Source organism: Callionymus lyra, chromosome 18 (genome assembly GCF_982586985.1).
Source record: "Callionymus lyra chromosome 18, fCalLyr1.hap1.1, whole genome shotgun sequence".
In the NCBI taxonomy this organism is placed as follows: domain Eukaryota; kingdom Metazoa; phylum Chordata; class Actinopteri; order Syngnathiformes; family Callionymidae; genus Callionymus; species Callionymus lyra.
Genome location: NC_141835.1, coordinates 11,014,500 through 11,036,078, shown reverse-complemented (window position 1 = coordinate 11,036,078; position 21,579 = coordinate 11,014,500). Strand labels below are relative to the sequence as shown.

The following is a 21,579-nucleotide window of genomic DNA, read 5'->3' as shown; positions in this document are numbered from 1 at the left end:
ACACTCTTATGTTCCTTCCATCCTTCGCCTTCTATACTTTCAAAATACTCATTTATTTCATTCAGGTCTTTAATGGCATGTGTCCTGTTTATTTCATTGTATTTTATTCATCTAATTTAATTTCATGTATATACAGGAATACATTTTTTTTAATTAATTTTATTATTCATAACCTTTTATTTTCAAAAAACATTTTTTTATTATAGTGCAATATTGAATTTTTGAAGTAATATTTGAATTAGAATAAAGAAAAAAATATTGATATACTTTCATTAAATTTTATTTTTTTTAAAAACAACAAATTCAACCATTAAATATAGAAGATACTTCATTCCAATGTTCCAAAAAAATAATGAAACACGTAAAAAAAAAAAAATGTCAATGATGACATACTGTCGTAGGTTCAAAAGATCAAGTTTGTTTTGTTTTAACGAAAACACTTCAAGGGGGAACTGAGGACAAGAAGCTGCTGATCGGAGGCTTTCGCTTTTAGACAACATCCTGCTCGACTTTTATCACTTCCTGTCCACATTTCAGCCTCTAATTTATAGATCGTACGTGTGGTTTAGAAACACTTGTTGTGTCACAAGAAGATTTGACCAAACACAAGAATTAATCCTACATTGACTTGTACTTTTTTAAGGTTGAAATTCTTTTCATAGTCTTGGTCAGTACATTGAGAAGCTCTTTTTTTTTGTTATCACGCACCTTCCCGAGGACCTGATCAATACTGGGAGTGTAGATTTGTTATTGTGAACTAAAGATCCGTCTTAAGAAGCTGCTTAAACATACTAACATATTATTCAAATCCGTGTTGTGTCTGTGATTCAAAAAGAATAGTTTTACTCTTTCTCTAATATATTTCATTCAAAGCATCACCGAAAACGCTAAAAGAAAACCAACAGAAACTGTTCAGCTCGCAGGGTTTTCGTGATAAAACACGAGGGTCCAGGTTATATTTATTTGGCTCTTCCACATGATTCCGTGAGTCATGATCCAGACTTGAGTTGGAAACACAGACGGATGAGTCGAGACGCCGCTGACTAACAATAGAAGAAGGAAATTTAACTCAAGGGTTTTTTTCTGGCTCGGAAAAATAAAACAACTCCCACATGCCGAGATTTTTGCGAAGAGATGACTAAATACGGATCGGAATAATAACAATATTACAAGGGCCTGTTGGGGGGGGGAAGCTTTTGGGCTGCTGTTGCTTGTCCCAGCTAGTTAGGGGGCGAGTGTTGAACATTAGGTTGTGATGAGTATAGAAATGACTTGCTAAGTTTGTCACCTGATGTACTCGGACCATTTGATTGGTCTGGTACAAAAGCATATCAGTGGCATCAGGATATTGGTTTTTTTTAAGCATTAAATTATTTTTTGTTAAATATTTCTATTATGTCTATATTGAATTTTTGATATCTTTTTATTGAAAAATGTAATTACATTTATTTTTATATTTAAAAAAAAACAAAAAATTAGAAAAAAATTCAAAATGTATTGGAATGTATTGTTTTTATTTTAGTTTGATATTCTTGATTATTTATTTATTTATTTGTAGCATTTTGAATTCAGTATAAAATTGTGGGTAAAAGTGACACCAGAAAATAACAAAAAAGCACCGAGCTACGTGATTGTATTTGTTCAAAATTATAATATTTTTTTAAATATTTTAATGCTTAAAAAAGCAACCATATTTTTATAAACACATTAAAAAATCAAATTAAAATCAAATATTGTATTGGTTCTGTAGTGATTCTTATTCACGAGACGTAAAACTCGAGTCAGGTTTCAATTCCTTGTTCTGAGCCTCGGTTTAAACTGGGTCTGAACTCAGAATCATTGGAAATATTTGCTCTTATCTTCCTACATTTGAGTCACAGGTTAAGAATAAACCCACAGAGGCGAGAACAACGGTTTCCTCTTCATGTGGAAACTACAAACACACACACACACAAACACACACACACACACACACACACATAGGCCTTGTTCTTGGGGTCGAGGGGGTTCTGGGGGACGAGCTCTCGTGTTGAGACCTGAAAAGAGCAAGTGGTCCAGTGTGGCTAACCAGTCCTGACAGCCTCTTTCCTGGATATAAATAAATGATGACATCACTGTATCGATGGAGATACAGAGTAAACCAATGATTGCCCTGGTATTGAACCTCACATGTCGGTTTGAGACGCGTAAACATTCACAGCAGCTGCAGACAGAAGAGCGGATTCTGCTGTTGCCGTGACAACCAGCCAAACATGGACGTCTCCACTTTTCAGGGCCCGGAGGAGACTGAGGCGGCCATGTTGTAACAGAGAAACTATTGCGTACGGTTTGTGACGCAGGTGTAGTTTAGGTCGCCTGGAATAAAACGATGGTCCACTTTTTTCTCTTTCGACCAATCAGGAAGCTAGCTGGCTGGCATCAGGAAGACGCATGATATTAGTGTTTTGTTTAGGCCTGTCTTTTCTCAAATGTCCTCAATTAAATGAAGAAATATAGGTTTGATATTTAATTGGAGATTTACACATTTTAGATGTAAAACAACAGAAATATACAGTGGCATGTCCCTCAGAATGGCTGCAGCTAGAGCCGTTAGCAACTGTTAGCAACTAGTTTGGCCTAGAATTACACATAAAAATAATTTTACTGTGTTATAAATTCATAAATAATAAATAAAATAATGAAAAAAGGTAGAATTAATATTTTAAATTACATTTAAACTTGTATCACAAAAGGCACTTACTTCCTTTGATCAGTAAGCTAGCTGGCTAGCATCAGGAAGTCAAACCCATGCTAGTAGTTTTGTGCGTTAGCTCGAACATAGCATGTCTGCTATGGTGCGTCATTTCACGAAACTGAAATTTAATATTAAAAAAATATAAGTTTAGTTTTAGTGTTTGGAGATTTAGCTTATTTAGATTTAAACTAAATATATACAGCGTTACCAGGTGATAATTTTACCTCAGAATGGCTGCTGCTAGCACTGTTAGCAAATAGCTTGGTTATGAATTATACATACAAATAATGAACAGTTTCTAGTATGTGTTACATGACATTCAAACTTGTATTACACGTTTAAAAAAAACTCTAACAGTCACAGAAGGAACTATTTTCTTTCGACCAGTCAATAAGCTAGCTGGCTAGCATCAGGAAGTTTGTGTGTTAGCATGAATATAGCATGTCTGCTAAAGTGCGTAAAAAACTGGTGCCATATCCTTAATTTAATTTAAAGAAAATGTAGATTTGTTATTTGATCATTACATTTTTTTTAATTCAGTTTCAAAACTAAGCGTTACGAGATTATAAATTACCCCTCAAAATGGCTGCAGCTAGCACTGTTAGCAGCAACTAGCTTATATTATATTATACATAAAAATAACTCTGCACTTTCTTGTATGTTTTACAGGCTTGTTGGGTAAACTTATCGGAATCAATATAAATACCAAGAAGGTTAAATAAATTAAAAATAAATTAGTACTTTTTGAGCGATTCCATCCGCCTTCAAGATACAGCGTCTTTGTAATGTAATATACATGTGTAAATAATCCACGTTCTTATATTAAATAATTAAAATATGGTATTTATATTCATAATAGCATTAAAAACGTTTATTATATAAGAAAGAAAACTCTTTAATTAATGGTCACAAAAGGTACTTTTTTTGTGTTCAATGACCCTGAACCAGTAATTTGATCCACACATCATCAATTATGACAATATGTTGTTTCCCATCATCATCAGTAATTATCCAAAAAGCTTCTACCTTCCATGCGTGGAGGTTCTCATCGTCCAAAATAGCCCTAAAGTGGGCCAGAAACCTCCAGAGAAAATCCAGACTCTCAAAGTGTCTCACATCCTCGGGTTAGAAACGATAAAAAACGATGTAAATGTATAGATACCAGTGATATTTATGGCTTTAGAATGTTGTTTAGAAGGTTGTTTTTATTTTCCAGAGAAAAAAACTGGGGTTCTGGTTCAAAACCGAACCAGCCTTCGGGCTCTTGTTGTCCTTCGAGAAGTGTCTCCTCCTCCGTCCATGAAGGCAGCTCGTCCTCGGGCCAAGATTGGAGGAAACATGTTTCACGGTTTGTGCAGTTTCTTTACAATACTGTCGATTCTGGTTTAAATGGACGCTCGTCCACGAGCACGTCTTCTCTCGCAAATCACTCAACTCTTCCAGGATTTATTCTGAGCTCGGAATCAACACAGGAAGTTGACGCTCATTAAAGTCAGATGATAAACATCAATTTGTTTGGCAAAGAAAACGTAAATTATCTTGAATGAGCTGCTTTGGGAAGAGTTGAAAATAATCTTTTGGGAGAAACTGTTATCTTGATATTTGGTCAGAACCATGAGGATCCCACTTCTGACACCATCCGTTGATCCTGTGTGTTTTTGCGATGCACGTGTGCGAATGTGTGTGTGTGTGTCTGCGATGGCAAGTGCGTTTGAAATTCTTGTTGTAATTATTTTTAGTCGTTCTCGTCACATCCATGTGAATCACTCACGAATGAATATTCCCACCATCTCTGAAACAGCAACATCATAACAGCCAAAATAAAAACAAACAAAACTTTCCAAAACATCAGTTGAAGGGGACTAAGTGGTTAGTAGGGTCACATATTGGGAAGAATCTGCTTTATATGTCGACTGTATCCTCTTGTCCTCAGTAATGGCTGGGATTACATTGTATCCTTTAGTTGCGGAGGATGTCATGACTGCTGCCATCTAGCGGACGGATTTGCAATTGCAACACAAATTCTGTGAATATTTGCATTGTTAACGAAAATATGTCCAAACATCAGCTTCATACGTCGACTGTATCCTCTTGTACTCGGTAATTGCTGGGATTTTCTGTTCCTTTAGCAGCGGAGGATGTCATGACTGCTGCCATCTAGTGGCCCGGAGGTTTAATTGCGACACAAAAATGAACAAATTCCGTGAATATTTGCATTGTTAACCAAAATATGTCCAAACATCAGCTTTATACGTCGACTGTATCCTCTTGTCCTCAGTAATAGCTGGGATTTCATTCTTCCTTTAGCTTCAGAGGACGTCATGACTGCTGCCATCTAGCGGCCAGAGGTTTAATTGCAACACAAAAATGAACAAACTCTGTGAATATTTGCATTGTTAACCAAAATATTTCCAAACATCAGCTTTATACGTCGACTGTATCCTCTTGTCCTCAGTAACCGCTGGGATTTCATTGTTCCATTAGCTGCAGAGGACGTCATGACTGCTGCCATCTAGTGGCCAGAGGTTTAATTGCAACGCAAAACACAAAGTACCTTGTTTGACACACACAGAATGCTCTAGGTGGCGCCCTGGTCGAACACAACTCTAGAATCATAAGATTTGCTTTCTGTGTTTTGATTCTACGGTGTGTTCTGAGCTCCTCGGGGGAGGTATTTGTGGTGCCGGTGCTTTGAAGACAAGAGAAAAAAAGAAACACAATGGAGGGTCATGACCTCTCAACATGAGATTGTTCATGTAAAGATAATTGAGGAACTCCACGTGTCATCAGTCACGTAGAGCGGAACCTGAAGGCTGCAAAACCGGAAGTCGGTTGTTCAGCAGGAAACGGAAAATTAAAAAAAACTTGTGAGAGAAATAGAAGGAAGTGAAAAGTTTGACTCAAAAATGAATCGAGACAGTCAATGGTGACACATTTCCAGGTGAACACAAACAGATTAGCCGCCATTTTATTTGACCCCCCTCCTCCGGCTTGGTTCGGAGCAGCTTATGGCTCTGAGGCTCTGTTACGTAATGGTGCTGCACCGCTGCACAGCTGACTGCTGCAAACTGCGTGACATAACCTTTCATCGGAACCACACGCCGCGTCCTCCTCCCTCATCCCGGGATGCTCCTCCATTTCTGCCCTGCAGCTGCCTCCCTGTACAGAGGGCTCCCCCTGCTGGTCGTGCATAGAAGCATTCCGGTGCCATTCACCTTTATTTATTTTTACTGAAACGTTTTTTTATAATTGGATTTAATTTTTTATTTTTATTAAAAGGTACATTTTGATTGATCATTTAATTTAAAAAATGGAGTATTTTTTTCTAAATTCCATCAATTAAAAATAATTAAAAAATAAATGTTTTGAATTCATAGCATTTTTAATTCATTATTCAAATGTTGGCACTATCAACAGCTTTATGTTGAATATATTTATATTTTTAATGTTGATTTAAAAGGGTACGAATATATTTTGACACAGAGAGTTTAATTATGTGATTTTATTTAGAAATGTATTTTTTAATTATTAGAATTACAATAACAAACTGTATGTGTAATAATAGAAAAAAACATTTTGAAAATATCCGTTGATTTTTTTAATTCAAATTTCACACTATTGCATCATCATTTCCATATTAAATGCAGATATATATATATATATATATATATATATATATATATATATAAGAATAAATACATTTAGAAAATGTATTTTTTTAAATCATTATTATGACAAAATCAACCTTTATGTGTAAAAAACACAACATTTACCAACATTTTCATTTTAAATGCTGGAAAGTAATACATGTTTTTTTCATTATTTTAATCACAATATCAAACTCTATGTGAAAAAACAATTTATTTGAAAACATTCATAGCACTTAAATTACATCTAAAAATGTTGCCACAATTATATCAGCATTTTTGATTGAATTGTTAAATTCATCTCGTCAATGCACCCCGAAATACTAACAAAGGAAGGATTCTGTAGCCACTAACATGGTGGTGAGAAAGAGAGCGAGAGAGAGAGGGATGGATGTCGACAGAACAAGAAAGAGAATGCATGAGTACATGAGGAAAGATGGAGGGTCGTAGAGAGAGAGAGGGAGGTGGAGACGAAGAATGTTCGGAGAGAAACTCACCTCCTTGTTATGTCATCAAAGAAGAGACAAGACACGCCACCGATGAATCTCACTGAGCATCTGGCGCCTCCTGTCGGCCGCTTCCAGTACTGTATTCAGCGGTGTCATCCTAAGAAATCAGTTCAAATTTCAATTTTTACTCATCATTATTATTATTATTTATATTAATCATTTAGGAAATCAATTCCAATTTATTTATTTATTTTATAACCCGGATGTCACTAGCTCAGAATGACTAGCAATGACAGCTAGCATGTTTATTGACTAGCTAAGCTAGCATTCAGTTTTTTTTTTTTGTTGTATTAATTTTGTATTAAGGCTAAAAATATTAATTTACAAAAGTTTATAAAAGCTTGTTATGTGAGCTAACGACCCAATCTTACTACTGGAAAACAAAAAAAAAACATATCTAAAAAAAAAGCTAGCAAACACAGATAGCTAGTACATATAGTTGTTACAAGATGCGACTTAAATAATGATCTTTTATACCCTTTTTATTATTTAAATTTGAATCAAATATAGTTTACTATCAATGGCATCTTTAAAATGAATGATAAAATAAAAATTGGGATAAAAATATGAGAATTCCTTATTAGCATCCAATGCTAACTCTATGAAGGAGTGTCTGGAAAGTGTCGGAATTTTAATTAAATTAACATTAAATCTTCCCTTTTGTAGTTCACAACTCTTCAATTAACAGTTTAAAACCACTTTTCATTCATTTCAACCCATTTTAAAGTAAAAAAAAAACAACTGTTTTTCATCATCCAGACTCATCAACAGTCTCCTCAGAATTGAAGCCTAAAATCGATTCGGTTCCTTGTAACAGCTTCAAAGTGCCCTCGAGCAAGGCGCGGTGACACCCCCCCTCCCTCCTTCTCTAAGTGCTCAATGCCCCCCCCATCTTCAACGGGGTCTGACCTTGTCAAGCATGAAATATCTGGTACCCATCCATCCATGATGCTGGCGTACATTCCTCTCAAAATAAAGTCGGCCATCTTCTTCCCCTCTTAAGCTTCCAGCGTCTCGTCGCCTCCAGGGAATGAACAACAAACACAAGAGCTCTGATGGAGACGCGGCATCTTTTTATTCCGGGGACACAAACTCACGACCAACATCCACACAAAAAGCTTCTTCTTTCTGTTGCTTTTTTTTCCCTTTTGAGCCAGACAATCGATACATTTCACAGACAAGTTTTGGGACTTTTGAGAAAAACACAGTAATCTCGCGAGAAAAAGGAAGGCGAAGCTGCAAAGACGGCGTGTGCTCGCGTTAAAGATCGTTGTGTTTGCCGTTGTTGATCAGAGGCACTTTTTCGCTGCTAAGATTGTGAATGTTGGTGTTTAGAGTCAAGTTTAATCTTTATTTTTTCATCTATGATAACAATAATCAGGGATTATTCACTTCCTGATGCGTTTGTCGTGTTTTTGTACCGACATTGAAACCATTTTTTTTATTGCTTTTTTAACTGCATATATAGTCACAGTATTTCCAATTTTTATATTTTTTATTTTGTTAAAAAAAAGCTCAATTTTAATTTGCATCAATTTTTAGTACAAAACTTGGGTTGGAAAATTTTTAGAAAGAGCTAAAAATTTAGTTTAAATCAAATTATTATATACAATTATTGAATGTCTTCGAATGGAATACGAAACAAATTTTTCATCATCATCATCGTCGAAACTGAACCACCGCTTTCAAAATAAAAGTTACTTTGGTTCCAAGAAATAAAAACATTCCTTAGCGACTACATTCAACAAAAAAGTTCAGCAAAAATAATAAGACAAAAAAAAAGAAAAAAAAAAGGATTCCTCTTCATGTTTGCACTCGGTCTATATCGAGCTGCTGAATATTTTACACTCATGAAAATGGAGTCTTGATCCTTCAAACCACCTTTTAAAGTGAGCGTGTGTCGCAGACAAGTTATTTTTTCAGACAGAGGAAGACGTCACTGACGCACATCGAAATTTCGGCGAAACTAATAATAGCCGTTCCTCCCCCCGATCTACTGGAGCAGCAAGTTTGGACCTGAATTAAGTTCACAACCTTTAAAATGGACAGAAATGTTTGTCAACAGGGTCAGAAAAAAAATGATATTTACCAAACAGGAAGTGATTGATTGACTCTTTTTGTTGACATATCCAGATCCATATTCATGACCTTATCTTAATCACCGACATCTTTATATAATACCATCAACACAGATATTAATCTTCTTGTATTTGGAGACAACCATCCGATGGGCCACGTAGAATGATTTTGTGGGACCTATTTGGCCCCTAGGCCACAAGTTTGACATGCGATTTAGCGACGTATCGCCCCTAAAATTTACATTTTTCTCCACCATGACATTAGCTTTATTTTGATAATTCCTAAAAGGATGTTTTTCAGGCAAAACTACCCTAAATGTTTGTGATAAAAACAAAAGTTGTGGCACCATTAGTCACTGATATAGTGACTCATTGAATAGACAGTTTTATTCCGAAGGTCATCCTGGATGTCTGTGATATTGTCTGTGATATTGTGATTAACGTGGCTTGTGTTCGCCGTGATCGGGATCGGTCTCGACTGGACGGCTCCGGAGCGAAAAGGTCGGGTCCATGTGTGCGATGATGACTCATGCTGCTGCAGGGCGAGCTGTGATCGTGTCGACAGATCAGTTACTGGAGTCTGAGCGACGACGGGGGTTTTATGGAAGTAAATCGGTGGCACCAGATTATTAATTGGTTGAATATAACATTTAAATAATTTAATTTTAAATTAAAAATATATATATATATATATATATATTTGTATAGAAATGTTTTTTAAGCATTACATTATTTTTTAAATAATTTCGAATTCAAATTTGATTGTTTTAATTGAATAATTAAATCCAATTATAACTTTATTCATTAATTTGTTAATTATTATTAGATTAATAGTTTTATTTTTACATTTTGATTTTTTTGAATAATGTAATTAAACATTCTTTTTAATTAAATAATTTTTTTTGTGTTTATACTCATTTAAAAGTACATATATTTTCTTTTTCTATCCCTTCGAATTCAATATTAAATGTTAATATATATTAGCATTAATATTTGTCAGTTTTTTTGTTTTTTTTTACACAAAGTTTGATATTCAAATCCCAATAATTAAAAAATACATTTTTGAAATTCAATACTTTTAATTCGTAGCATTTTTAAATCATTATAAATATGTTTATTTAATTTTTTAAAAATTGAATTTAAAATAAATTTTATTTTTTAATTATTGTGATAAGAATATCAAACTCTTGGTGTAAAAATAATGAATTAAATTTAAATGAATTTATATACATATATACATACAATATTTAGTGTTAAATTCAACCATTCAATAATCTAACGGTATTGATAAACATCTGCATAGTTGCACAACAAATGGTGCATTTTCTTTGTGTTTTTTTAAATCCTCAGAACACTTGCGTTACTGGACTAGAGAAAGGGTCGAAAAAAAACAAAAAAGGCACAGATTCAACAACGCGTCCTCTCAGGCTCGACAAGGCTCAGTCAAGTGTGATCACTGTCAATGTTCGGTACCGGACCGTCATCCCTTCGGCATTGATGCGTCACATATAAAACCTTCACACTCCCTTCCTTCCTTCCTTCCTTTCCGACACCCCCTAGTGAGTCGGAATTCTAATAAGAAAGTGAAAACAAAGAAGCCTCGTCTATTTATACCCTCGGAGTCACAACAAACCGAGCCGGAGTCGCGGCGGGAGATGCTTCCGCGTTTGGTCGTCCAGGGTTTTTAAAAGCAGAAGAGACAGGAAGCGTCACCTCCGCTCTAATGAGGTGCTTCGAAAACATGATAATCGTCTGTGCAGCTGCTGGTCTAGCGACTGTAGTCGTGCTGCTGCTGGTGATGGTCGTTCAAGTAGTTGACATGTTGGTCATAATGTTAGCACTGGCGCACTTTCAGAAATGTTTTTATTTGTCCTAGTTATGATGAGCATTTATGCTAGCTTTAGTTGTGTTAGTGGTAACTGCTGTGAGGTTGATGTTGGATGTAACAGTTGCAACAATTGTGTTGTAGAAGTATTTATAGTAATATTAGCAATAGTAAACTGATGTGTTAGCGGAATTATATTTGCTGTAGTGTTGGCACTGGTTTCAGTTGTAATGTTTATTTTGTACCTTCGCAATAAACATTTTCCTGTTGCAAAATACTTTAAAATAAATGACGCAATAACTAAGATACGATCGTTACATTTTGGTTGTGTCTGTAATTGCTCTTTATATTCACGAATCAATTACAGATTTGTAACTCTATGTGGTGCAGAAGAAACTCCCTTTTAAGTCTGTTGTGTGGGCGAGCTCTGCTCATGCTTAGAAAGTGTATCGAATTATTATTAGACAAAAAGAAATAAATGCTTCACATAACATTAAATCAAATGGGAATATGCTTGGCAGAGGTCTGCACTCTTCAAGTGCTTTTAAAGTGTAGTCGTCAAACTGCCTGTGTTTATTGTAATACTTTTGGTTGCTGATGTTTTTAGCTTCATTATACATGTATGTTTGTTTGCCGATGATGTCATCATCTTCACCTCAATCATCAATTCAAGTTTTTGTTGTTTTTTTTCCCCCAAAAGAAGGTTTTATAGTAAGAAGCGTCAGTGATAACGAACACGGTAACAGCAGTGAACACGTCTCCTAAACCAGGTCGTGACGATTCCCTCCCTCACATGGACCAGTTACGGACGACGTAATCAGGTCAGTGAAGCCACTTCTGATCCGGCACAGTCTAGTGTGTCCGGGGGTGGGGGGTTGGTTTGTGGGGTGGGAGGGTCTGTGGTCACAGGCATTGCTTCAGTGTGTAGGCAGCAGGCGTCAACACGAACACGGAGACTACAGAAGACAAATCAGTCACGCAGGAGTTTCACAAAAGTAGTCTGGACTTGAAGAGAAAAAGCCACATCCACCAAAATAAAGCTGCTGTGCATTCTGGGAGGTCCTTATGTACAGTGTTTGAGCTCCTTCAATACTCCCATTCGTCCGTCTTCATGTCCAGGTAGTTGAGAATGTTCTGGGCGAACTTGACCGCCTGCTTCCGCGCCATCTTGGTGGACTCGTCGCCCTGCGGGTCCACGGCGTCCAGAGCCAGCAGCTGCTTGGTCAGCAGCTCCTCCAGCATCATGGAGCTCTTGTCCACGCGCTTCCCGTCGAAGCCCAGCACCTGAGCCTGCAGGTCCGACAGGCTCCCAAGGACCATCCAGACGGCCCGGTGGGCGGGGTGCTCGCTGGGGCCCGGCTGGCGGCAGACCAGGGCCTCGCGGAGGTCCAGGAATGTGATGATGGCTTGAACCTCCACCACCGCCCGGCGACGGGCCTCTCGGATGCACGGGTTCTTCGCCGTGTCCACCTGGTCCAGTTTGGTCAGGAGGCTCTGCAGCTCCGCCTTTGGCCGGAAGCTCAAGTCTCCCATCATGCAGTGACGCAGCACGCCTTCTCGCAGGTGTGACACGTGAGCTCGCACCGACTCGATCTCCCGGATGGAGTTGTTCTGGGCGAGGTCGTACCTGCAGAAAGAAGCGAGGAGTTAGCAATACTGCACCTCATTAACGAACGACGATTGAACACATTTGTTTCTGGCTCCCTCCACTGTTAAAACAGTGACATTGCATGGTTGTGAAAACAGAAGCGTCTCAATCCTGTGCATTTATTCAAAGAACTAGAGAGGCTCTTTTTGTGTCTTTATTTTGGTTTGTTAAACTATCGGAAATTAATCCAACTGCCGTCTCTGACCCACTGTTGTATCATTACGTAATGAAGAGGGTAATTAATACAATTAATTAGACGATTCAACGCCGGGAGATCGCGAGAGTGGGCTGTGCGTTTTGCCCTGTGACGAAAAAACTATGAAAGCTAAAAAAAAAGTCAAATCCCACGTTGATAATTTGGACTTTTATCTACATTTTAAAGTTTAAATGGTGTTTCTACGTGAACGTATGACAAAGCAGGAGATGTTGGAAAAACGTCACAGATTAGCGACTTTTTTAATTCACCCCATTCGTTCCTTATGGGTAATTTAACGCAGTTTTTCGTGACTTAGGTTTTTAAAAAATGTATATTCTAGAGAGAGCCGCACATTTTGATGTATTTTTTTGTTTGTATGTGTCAATGTGCGGGGCATGAAAAGTGCCAAAAACGGAAGGAGGATAAATAATAAGAGAGCAATAACAATAGCCTATGGTTCAGAAGGTTTTCTGTCTGATACAGCTACAAAAACTCCTATAGGAAATAAATGCAACTGCCATCTCTGACCAACTGTTTGAATTCGTAATAAAGAGCATCTGTAAAAGTATAGTTGTAGGCTCTTTGCAAACTAGTCTAAATCAATCATAACAAAAAAGTCAAATGTTACATGGTGCTGCTTGAATCCTCAGGGCGAGTGAGGCTCACCTGCGGGTGTCGTCTCCCTCCACCTCCAGGTCCAGGTGCTTCAGCAGCCCGTTGATCTCCTCCACCACCTGCTTGCGGTAATTCCTGATGGCGGGATCCCCGGAGACGTCCAGGGCGTCCAGCTCCACCTGCATCTCCGTCAGGATGCGGGACAGATGGGCGCAGCTGTCTCTGCCGCTCAGGCCCATCAGCAGCGCCACCAGCTGGCTGCGCGCCACGCTGACGTTCACCATCACCTGGTTGATGCGGTTCACCGCCTCGTGGGTCTCGCCCGACAGCGGCAGCGAGAGCGTCTGCTGCGGCGTCCGGCCTTCCAGCACGTCCTGCACGGCGCAGAGGCGCGTCAGCGCCCGGTAGCGCGCCTTCCTCAGCGGGACCCGTCCTTCCGTCTTGATCTGGGTGAGCTTCAGGATGAGCTCCTGGAGGGCGTCCACCAGCTCGTCGTTGATCTCGGCGGCGCCGCCGGAGCGCTGCGGCGCCACCACGCGCTCCTCCACCAGCTGCCGCGCCTTGTCGCTCAGATCCTCCATGGCGACGCGCGACGGGTGCGTGGCGTTCTCCTCCAGGTAGCGGAGGAGACCCTCCACCTCCTGGGCTGCCCGCTTCCTCGCCCCCTGCAGCTCCATCTTGCCCTCCGTGTCCACCTGGTCCACGTCCAGCAGCAGGCGGGTCAGCTCTCGCTCCAGCCGCTTGTAGTCCCGGTCGTTCTGCAGCCCGCTGAACGTGCACACCTGAGGCCCCAGGGAGGCCACTTCCTTCTGCACCTCGTACAGACGCATCATGGCCGGGTGCTGGGGGTTATAGGTCGGCTGCTGGTGAGGGTCCATCGTGTGCGGCGACTGCTGCTGAGGCGGGACACCGTGGTCCATCCGCTTCCCACCATCAAAGGGTTTGCCAAACAGGCTGCAAGTTAGGAAAAAGGAAGGAAGATTAGAACAATGTAGGCCAGAAGGAAGCCTTCACTTGAGAGCAACAACACATGCACCTTACAGGATCTAACTTAGGTATGTCCAGGTTAAACACCCTTTTAACCAGACTATTATGTTATAGGTTTGTTACACTCGTATGCAAGAAAATATCAACTTGTATATTTTTTTTCACGATACTGTCTCAATATTGAACAGCACTGTATTGATTTTTGACTTAATCATTTTTACGTTTTATATTATACACACGTCATATTTCTTTTCTTGTTTACATTTAAAGTGTGCATTTAAAAGAATATGTTTTTTATTTACAATTAACATCCAAATATTTGCATTGTTTGTTAGTTTTTGTGTTGCAATTTAACTTCCGCCCGCTAGATGGCAGCAGCATATTATGTCCTGCACACTTAAAGGAAAAGTAAAGGATCAAAAAAATATTAGCGATGACCTGTGTTATGGTGTGATTTCCGCGGGAATATGTTCGTAGTTCTTTTATTTTCACAGGTTACGTGGTTGAATATCTGCTTAAAATAAACTTAATTAGCGTGTAAGCTAAAGAAACCTAATGACTGAGGGGTTGCCAATAAGTAAGCTCCAGAAAAATTAAAATTGTGGCTTGTTACCACAAGCCATTCATGTTATGAAGATAGTCTATCCTAGTGAGCATTTGTTTTGATTTCTGAACATTATACTAGATATGGATGCATGGCCACATACACATTATTCACATTGTGGTGGCCAGTGTCCTGTTTTATGCTGTGGTGTGTTGTGTTGGGGTGGGAATGTGTCCAAGAGGAGTGTCAACAGGTTGGACAGGTTGATCAGAAAGGTTGTGTGGTTTGAGAGGAGATCAAGAGAGGAGATCACTGAACAAACTACTGTCCATCATGGATGATGACAGTCATCCTCTCAACACTGTCATCAGTGAGCAGAGAAGCAGAATGAGAGCACGAATGCTCCTCCCATGATGCAACACTAATAGAATCCGGGACTCATTCATTCCTTGTGCTATTAAATTGTTTAATTCTGAGTTTGGGGGCAGGAGTGGAGTAAAAGTAACATGATGTTCTATTCTATGTTAGTCTTTGTATCCTTTGTCTTTGTTATTTTTCTTTGATCTATGATCCATGATCTTTATCTTTAGACTTAGATTGTATCATCTTTTTCTTTCTCTTTATTTCTCTTTGTTCTTGGCTAATTGATAAAAAAAAACTAAAAAAATTCAATAAAGTTCTACCTATTATTCTCTATTCTGCTATTAATGGTTTCTTGTTTATTATACAGGCATATTCACAAGTTCTCTCATCACTGTTGATGATTATTTTGAAACTAAAAAAAGAATAATATAAAATATAAAAAAGATTAGAAAATAAAAAACGGCCAAATTCAATGGGGGGGAGAGGGTAATCGCCCTCTACGGGTCAGCTATGTTCCGTGTATATACAGATTTGGCAAGACGCGTCGCCATAGCAACCGAGCCTAGCAAACTGCGCCGCACAGCTCACAGATAGACCGAGACGTAAACAAGAACGAGACATAGAAGTACAAATTGACAACTTTACTCGTGACACTGATGGTCAAAGTGCACATTTAAGAAATGCTTGATTAAACAATAAAAAATGATAAATTATCGCACATGTTTACGATATGCATATCGCACGTGCCAATATCGCGATATCGACATTTTTTCCGATATATCGTGCAGCCCTATACAACACTATATAAATAACTATTGCCTGAGAAGAATAAAAGCAACAGACTAACATTCAGAAAATGAACAACAAAAGAAAGCCATCACTGTTTCTCCACTTCTGTGTAGGAGGACTTTAGTGTCACAGTTCGCCTCGAGCTGCGGAATTTTCTGAATTATTCCAAGAAATAACAACACGGCGGGTTATTTAGAGCCTCAGAAAAAAATCTAGCCTAGTGACAATGAATTTCTTAGAAAATAAATACAACTGCTGTCACGATACCTTTTTGTCGTCTTTCATATGTAAAGAGATTTTCACCCTCGACACAAACCAAAAATAACTGCCTTTCATGGAAGCGCGACTGTCATGTGCTATCATTTCAAGAAAAGGGCAGAATACAGTTCAACAAGATTGGCACTGATGTGGAATTGTTATCCTTAAACTGTGGAATAAAACAGCGGACTGTTATTAAGGAGATATACATCATAAACTGACTGTAAGAGGAGTTGTTTTTTGTTTAGATAAATGTACCTTTTTTTTTTACAAGACTTCAATTGAAGTACTTAGTATGTAAAGATGATGTTAGTAACAATTGTGATATAGTTTCTTTAGTTTTGCTTGTTGCAATGAAGGGAACTTTATTTATTTTTTTGGCTCGATAAAGTTAAATTATAACTGAATGCTAAACATTGTACCATGAAAAATCTACTTCAAAAAGAGTTCTAAAGTTGAACGCCCCTGAGAAAATGGATCTTGTTGAAGATCCTTTTATTTATATTGAAAAAAATATATATATACATTGTGTGTAACATCCCAGCATCCTTTGATCACACTAGTGGAGTATACAAGTCTGTGTGTTATTGAATCTCATTTATCACAATTATCTTTTCACCTTAGTGTCAATTCAAGTGTCACCTTAATATCGAACTTTCTATCTATATCTCCCAACAGGACTTTTTTAAATTTTATTTCTTATACAATAAAATATTGTTATGATGGCGTCTTTCGTTCACGCTTAACTGATCAGAAACAAATGTGCCTCAAGAAAGTATTTCCATGGAGGGGATGGGCTCTTCTAGAATGATTCCATGCCACGCACAGGCTTCCAAATCTTGAGTGTTTACTAGGATCACGTCATATTCCTCCGTCAGCTTATCAACAATCACCGCATGCAAACTCAATCGTCTGACATTTAATGACGGCTTAATAATAATAATAATAATAATAAATAAATAAATAAAAGATCGAGGGTACCTACCGCCTGGTTCGCAGCTCCTGTACGAATTTGCGCATTATGTCACCGCTGATAATCCAGCTTCCAGCCAAGAATAACTAACACTTATGCGAACATCGGCTTCCAGAAAACACGCACACACCTGACAGCATCACCCGGAGAGTCACCCCTTCCTCATCCCCCTCCTCCTCCAGCAGCAGATAAAACGATCTACCTCACCCTCCCGACACACTGGCCACACATGCTAGTCGACATCTACGTCCATAAAAGCCAGAGATGAGCTCGAAAGGTGGTGTTTTTTTAAAAAGCAGGTCCAAGTGAACACGGAGGGAGTTGAAGATGCTCAGCCTCAGCACCACTGCGGTGGGCTGGTGACGCCCCTCCCACAGCCTCGCGCTCAAGACGCACGTTAGTGGGGAATATTCACAACAAATACATACATTTCCAAAGCCACGATACATAATCTATATATCTCTATATATAGGACTATATTGTTCAGGGTGATCACAGCGTCAGCGTCCAACACGACATGCTGCCCAGTGACAGCTTTTGTCAACGACCACCTGACTCAGCCCCACCTTGGCTTAAAAAAAAAAAAAAACTTGGATTTTTTTTTTTTTTAAATCCCCACATTATCTCCCGACGGTTTCACACTTATGTCGGTCTTACCTGCACAACCACCGGACCGCCATCTGAACCGTTTTTGGCAAACGTGCGTCCCTTGTCTGATCTACAGTCCAAGCTAAACATTAGCCTACCTATATACCTTGTAGCTAGCCGTTACTTAGCGGCTCCCCGGTCTGAGCTAACCCGGAGTTCGCAGTGTTGCAATGTGGTCAAAACCAAATGTAAACTGTTTTATTTAAACCGTATTGTAACCTAATCGATTTAAAATGATAATATTAATCAAGTACACGTCAATGCAGTCTTTTAAATTTAACTATAGGGGAAATAATGGAGAGTTTTGGTGAACGCAGAGTTTGTTTTCGTCGTCCAGCAGATGTGGTGCTCCATTTATTCAAAAGGATGTGCCGATAGCCGTCGCCGCACGGGCGGGTGGAGTGTGGATGACGTCCTTTTGAGGAAACGTTTGTAACCGGTGGATAATACAAACACACATTCCTACTTTACGTTTCGCTCGGTGTTTGTGTACGTGAACTATTTTGTGTCTCAACTAGTTATGTCAATCCTCCTGTATTAATCATATCTGTTGTTATTTTTAAGATAGACATTTACAACAACCTACTTTCCTGGTATATTAATAAATAATTGTACAATGTGCGTGAGAGGCAAAGTTTTATTTCTAATAAATTCGAATTTATATTTTACCTAACAATTTAAAGTTTTTTAAATGCAGAAATACAATGTTTTTTTAAAGAAGTAAATGGAAACTCTTACTTGGCCTGTCGAGCTTATGGAAATTACTTTCACTGCAACATTCAGGCGTTAGTGTTAGATAGTGAGGGAGACGGAGGCTAAATAAATTATCAGTAGTAAGTCAGCTTGACTAGCTGAGTCATTGTGATCTGTCTTTTAGTCAACTTATTACTTTTAGAGTTGAATAGTTCATACACTTGATTTCGAACTAATTCTCATAAAGAAATATGCATGAAAAAATAAAATACTCAAGTAAGACTTTTAAACTACACTAGCCAAGTGGAGACATAAATTATTAAACCATATTTTTTTATTTATTTAAACAGGTGAAAACAATACGCTCAAATTATGTCGCGGTTTTCCAATACCTGAACATGTACACAAAGCAAACATATTCACGAAATAAAGACAGAAAATGACAATACAAAGGTTACAGCTTGACGTAACTAAGATAAAACTATATCCCTATTAGAAACGGATATTTGAAATTAAAGGTTAAAGAGTTGCGCAATTCCATAAATCAAACAAGCGAATTTTCCGTGAAATTTTAAGTTAATGTTTACCTTTAAGCTCTAAGAAATATGACAAGATTATATCAAATAAAATACACCTTATCATTCTTATAGTCTATGTGTTTCCTTGACAACATGAAACGACACAGCCTCGCATGGATATGATGTCTCTAGTAAAAAAAATACTTTATGATGGAATTAATTCATATTAAACATATTTAAAAGTTCAATCAACTTGTTTTACATGTCTATCACTTTACGCAAACATTTTCTTGAAGGATTACAAATTTCAAAACGTATTTATTTGTAGCATTTTGGCCTACTTGGTATTAAAGATAAGAGCTCTAGGAGGGGAAATCAACGGTTGCATCCCCTCTTACACTAGGTGGCGATAGAGGCAATTACACGATTTGGTTCGCGGCATTAACGTAGTAGAGCAAGAGTGGTGTCACGTGATTTGCATGGCTGCTGTCTTTAAAGGACGTCAACTCTATACGCAAAATATTTAGTTTTTAGAAAGAAGTTATGGCGTCTATTACAGCCAGATGTTTAACACGAAGTTTGATCTTTTCTGACGTACTACGAACAAGCTCGCGCGCACACGTACGAGGATGCAGCTCATCCAACCCTGCACGACAACAAAAGGTGCGTCGATTCAAACGTGTCCTGTATTTATTTTTAATTTTAAGGATTTACAAGGATCTATTTAAGTTAATACTAACTATTGTGCACCCAACATTGAATGGATCAACCACGTGATACTAAACTGAAAACTGTAATACTGGCAAAATGTTCTTTGCGAATTATTTATAAACTAAACATCAAATTTATTACATTTTAGACACACAAGAAAGAAGTCATATCCACATGTTATTATTGCTACTGAAAATAAAATCCATTTAATTTTTGAATTTGTTCCAGCTGTCCAAAGCCCAACCCTCTGCCAGTTCCACGTATGACTGGATTGGACCACCGAACCAACTGTCCAACATTCGTCCCATCATCTACCGGATCCCTGAGAATGAGACCAAACTTGAAAAACGCCTGAGAAACCTGAGACAAGACACGGAGGACTGGAACCACACCTTCTGGGCAAAGCAGAACACGACTTTCAACAAGGTTAGTTCTAGTTTTAACGGGCCCAGTTGCCGTATCTAATACTTTCTACCTTTCTTTTTTTTTTTGTTCATGTGGAACTTGTATAAACTATCCTAATCCAGTTTATCTAGTTAGAGAGTCATATGGTCTGTCTGTCTGCACGTGTGTGCATTTACCAGTAGAGGGCAGAAGTACCAAAGACATGTGAAATACTCTGACCTATTAGTTAAATATATATAGTTTTTAAAACCTAGCGTCAATATAAAAAGGCTAAATGTAAGTTCGAATACTAAGTGAACTGAATTTAACCAGAACACCAAACCGGTTAAACCTACATAATTATTTTTTATTATTTGCAGGAAAAACGTGCTTTCATCGTCTCACAGTTACTGGCCAAAGGATTGTCTGTGCGTGATGAACAAGGTGAGCATCAACTGGATTTTTCAAGTGAAAATTCTGCTTAAATAATTTGAAATTGTTTTTTTGTTGTAAAATTGACTTCATGTTATGTGTTTTGTCCATCAGGACAACGTCGAACCCTGAGCAGTGAAGAAATGGCTGTCTTTTATAAAGGCTTCCTGGATGAAAACAGAACCCTGCATGCAAATTACAACAAGTAGGTCTTTAACTAGTTCTGGGTATGTGGGTTCATCTCTGTAGTGTTGGGATTTGATTAAAGTTATTAACCACAGCCTCTTCAGAAATGGGAAAACAAGCAGTTTTTAGAAACTTATTGTTGGATTTGGTTGATTTATCTTTACTCGGGCTTGGTCAGATGCTCAACCTCAACTGAGTCCTTTTCAACGCAGTAAATAATTTCCTGACCTATTTTAAAACCATTTTTACAAGTTTATATTGCTGTAAATGAATTAAAACTTCAACCTTTTTCTTTCATCTAGGGAATGGTACCGCCGCAACTTCACCATCACCTTCCTCATGGCTCGAGTTTCTTTGTTGAACTTGTGCAAAAGACTAACATTACTCCGACAGCCTGATTGTAAATGAACGCATGCATTTCAACGGGTGTTTTAATGTTGTTCAAATATTATTTGTGAATAAAATATACCATAATAAATTATTCTTGTTCGATTTGTGTCATTGTTAAATGATATTTTGTCATTTCTTCCCTTACCAATTTAAGTTGTATGTAGTTTTAAAACACTGTATAATACAGTATGAATTTAGCTTATACAATATTGATTACAGAAAAGCAAATATGAAATTAATTTACATTTAATGATAAAAAAATAAAAACACTTTATTTGCCAGTTTTCATGACATAATATATTAGATCTGCTAATTGAAGCTTTTTTTTTTAGATATAGAAGGTTGTATAGTAAGTATATTGTTGTAAAATCTTCATGGAAACATGGCGTGTAAATGGACCGAAATTATCATCTGGCCTTTTTTTTCTTTTTAATATATTAGAGATAGAAAT

The 21,579-nt window shown here is 38.0% G+C and overlaps 2 protein-coding genes across 4 annotated transcripts; one reads left to right on the top strand and one right to left on the bottom strand.

Moving 5' to 3' along the window:
• Window positions 1-11,466: 11,466 nt before the first annotated feature.
• On the bottom strand, window positions 11,467-18,632 carry bag5 (BAG cochaperone 5). 3 transcript variants are annotated; one of them, XM_087780221.1, is made up of 3 exons: window positions 18,553-18,632; window positions 13,304-14,206; window positions 11,467-12,420 (listed from the first exon to the last, which is right to left on the bottom strand). In XM_087780221.1, exons 2-3 carry the CDS (start codon window positions 14,170-14,172, stop codon window positions 11,880-11,882), a joined length of 1,410 nt encoding a protein of 469 aa, XP_087636347.1. In that variant the 5' UTR covers window positions 14,173-14,206; window positions 18,553-18,632; the 3' UTR covers window positions 11,467-11,879. The 3 variants fall into 3 exon arrangements, with proteins under 3 accessions (XP_087636347.1, XP_087636346.1, XP_087636345.1); XM_087780220.1 differs by lacking the exon at window positions 18,553-18,632 and adding an exon at window positions 17,824-18,100; XM_087780219.1 differs by lacking the exon at window positions 18,553-18,632 and adding an exon at window positions 17,179-17,654.
• An 863-nt stretch (window positions 18,633-19,495) lies between these two features.
• Window positions 19,496-21,219, top strand: coa8 (cytochrome c oxidase assembly factor 8). The gene is made up of 5 exons (XM_087780543.1): window positions 19,496-19,688; window positions 19,965-20,162; window positions 20,501-20,564; window positions 20,667-20,757; window positions 21,041-21,219. The coding sequence occupies exons 1-5, from the start codon at window positions 19,569-19,571 to the stop codon at window positions 21,144-21,146; spliced, it is 579 nt and encodes a 192-aa protein (XP_087636669.1). The 5' UTR covers window positions 19,496-19,568; the 3' UTR covers window positions 21,147-21,219.
• The last annotated feature ends 360 nt before the right edge of the window (window positions 21,220-21,579 follow it).

What these genes read in the sequence shown, in the direction of transcription:
- bag5 (XM_087780219.1), bottom strand. Translation starts at nt 17,213, where the DNA reads ATGCGCAAATTCGTACAGGAGCTGCGAACCAGGCG. An exon ending in CAGGAGCTGCGAACCAGGCG is followed by an intron (nt 14,207 to 17,178) that starts GTAGGTACCCTC and finishes CCTAACTTGCAG; the next exon opens with CCTGTTTGGCAAACCCTTTG. An exon ending in GAGGGAGACGACACCCGCAG is followed by an intron (nt 12,421 to 13,303) that starts GTGAGCCTCACT and finishes TTCTTTCTGCAG; the next exon opens with GTACGACCTCGCCCAGAACA.
- coa8 (XM_087780543.1), top strand. Translation starts at nt 19,569, where the DNA reads ATGGCGTCTATTACAGCCAGATGTTTAACACGAAGTTTGATCTTTTCT. An exon ending in ACCCTGCACGACAACAAAAG is followed by an intron (nt 19,689 to 19,964) that starts GTGCGTCGATTC and finishes AATTTGTTCCAG; the next exon opens with CTGTCCAAAGCCCAACCCTC. An exon ending in CTGCATGCAAATTACAACAA is followed by an intron (nt 20,758 to 21,040) that starts GTAGGTCTTTAA and finishes TCTTTCATCTAG; the next exon opens with GGAATGGTACCGCCGCAACT.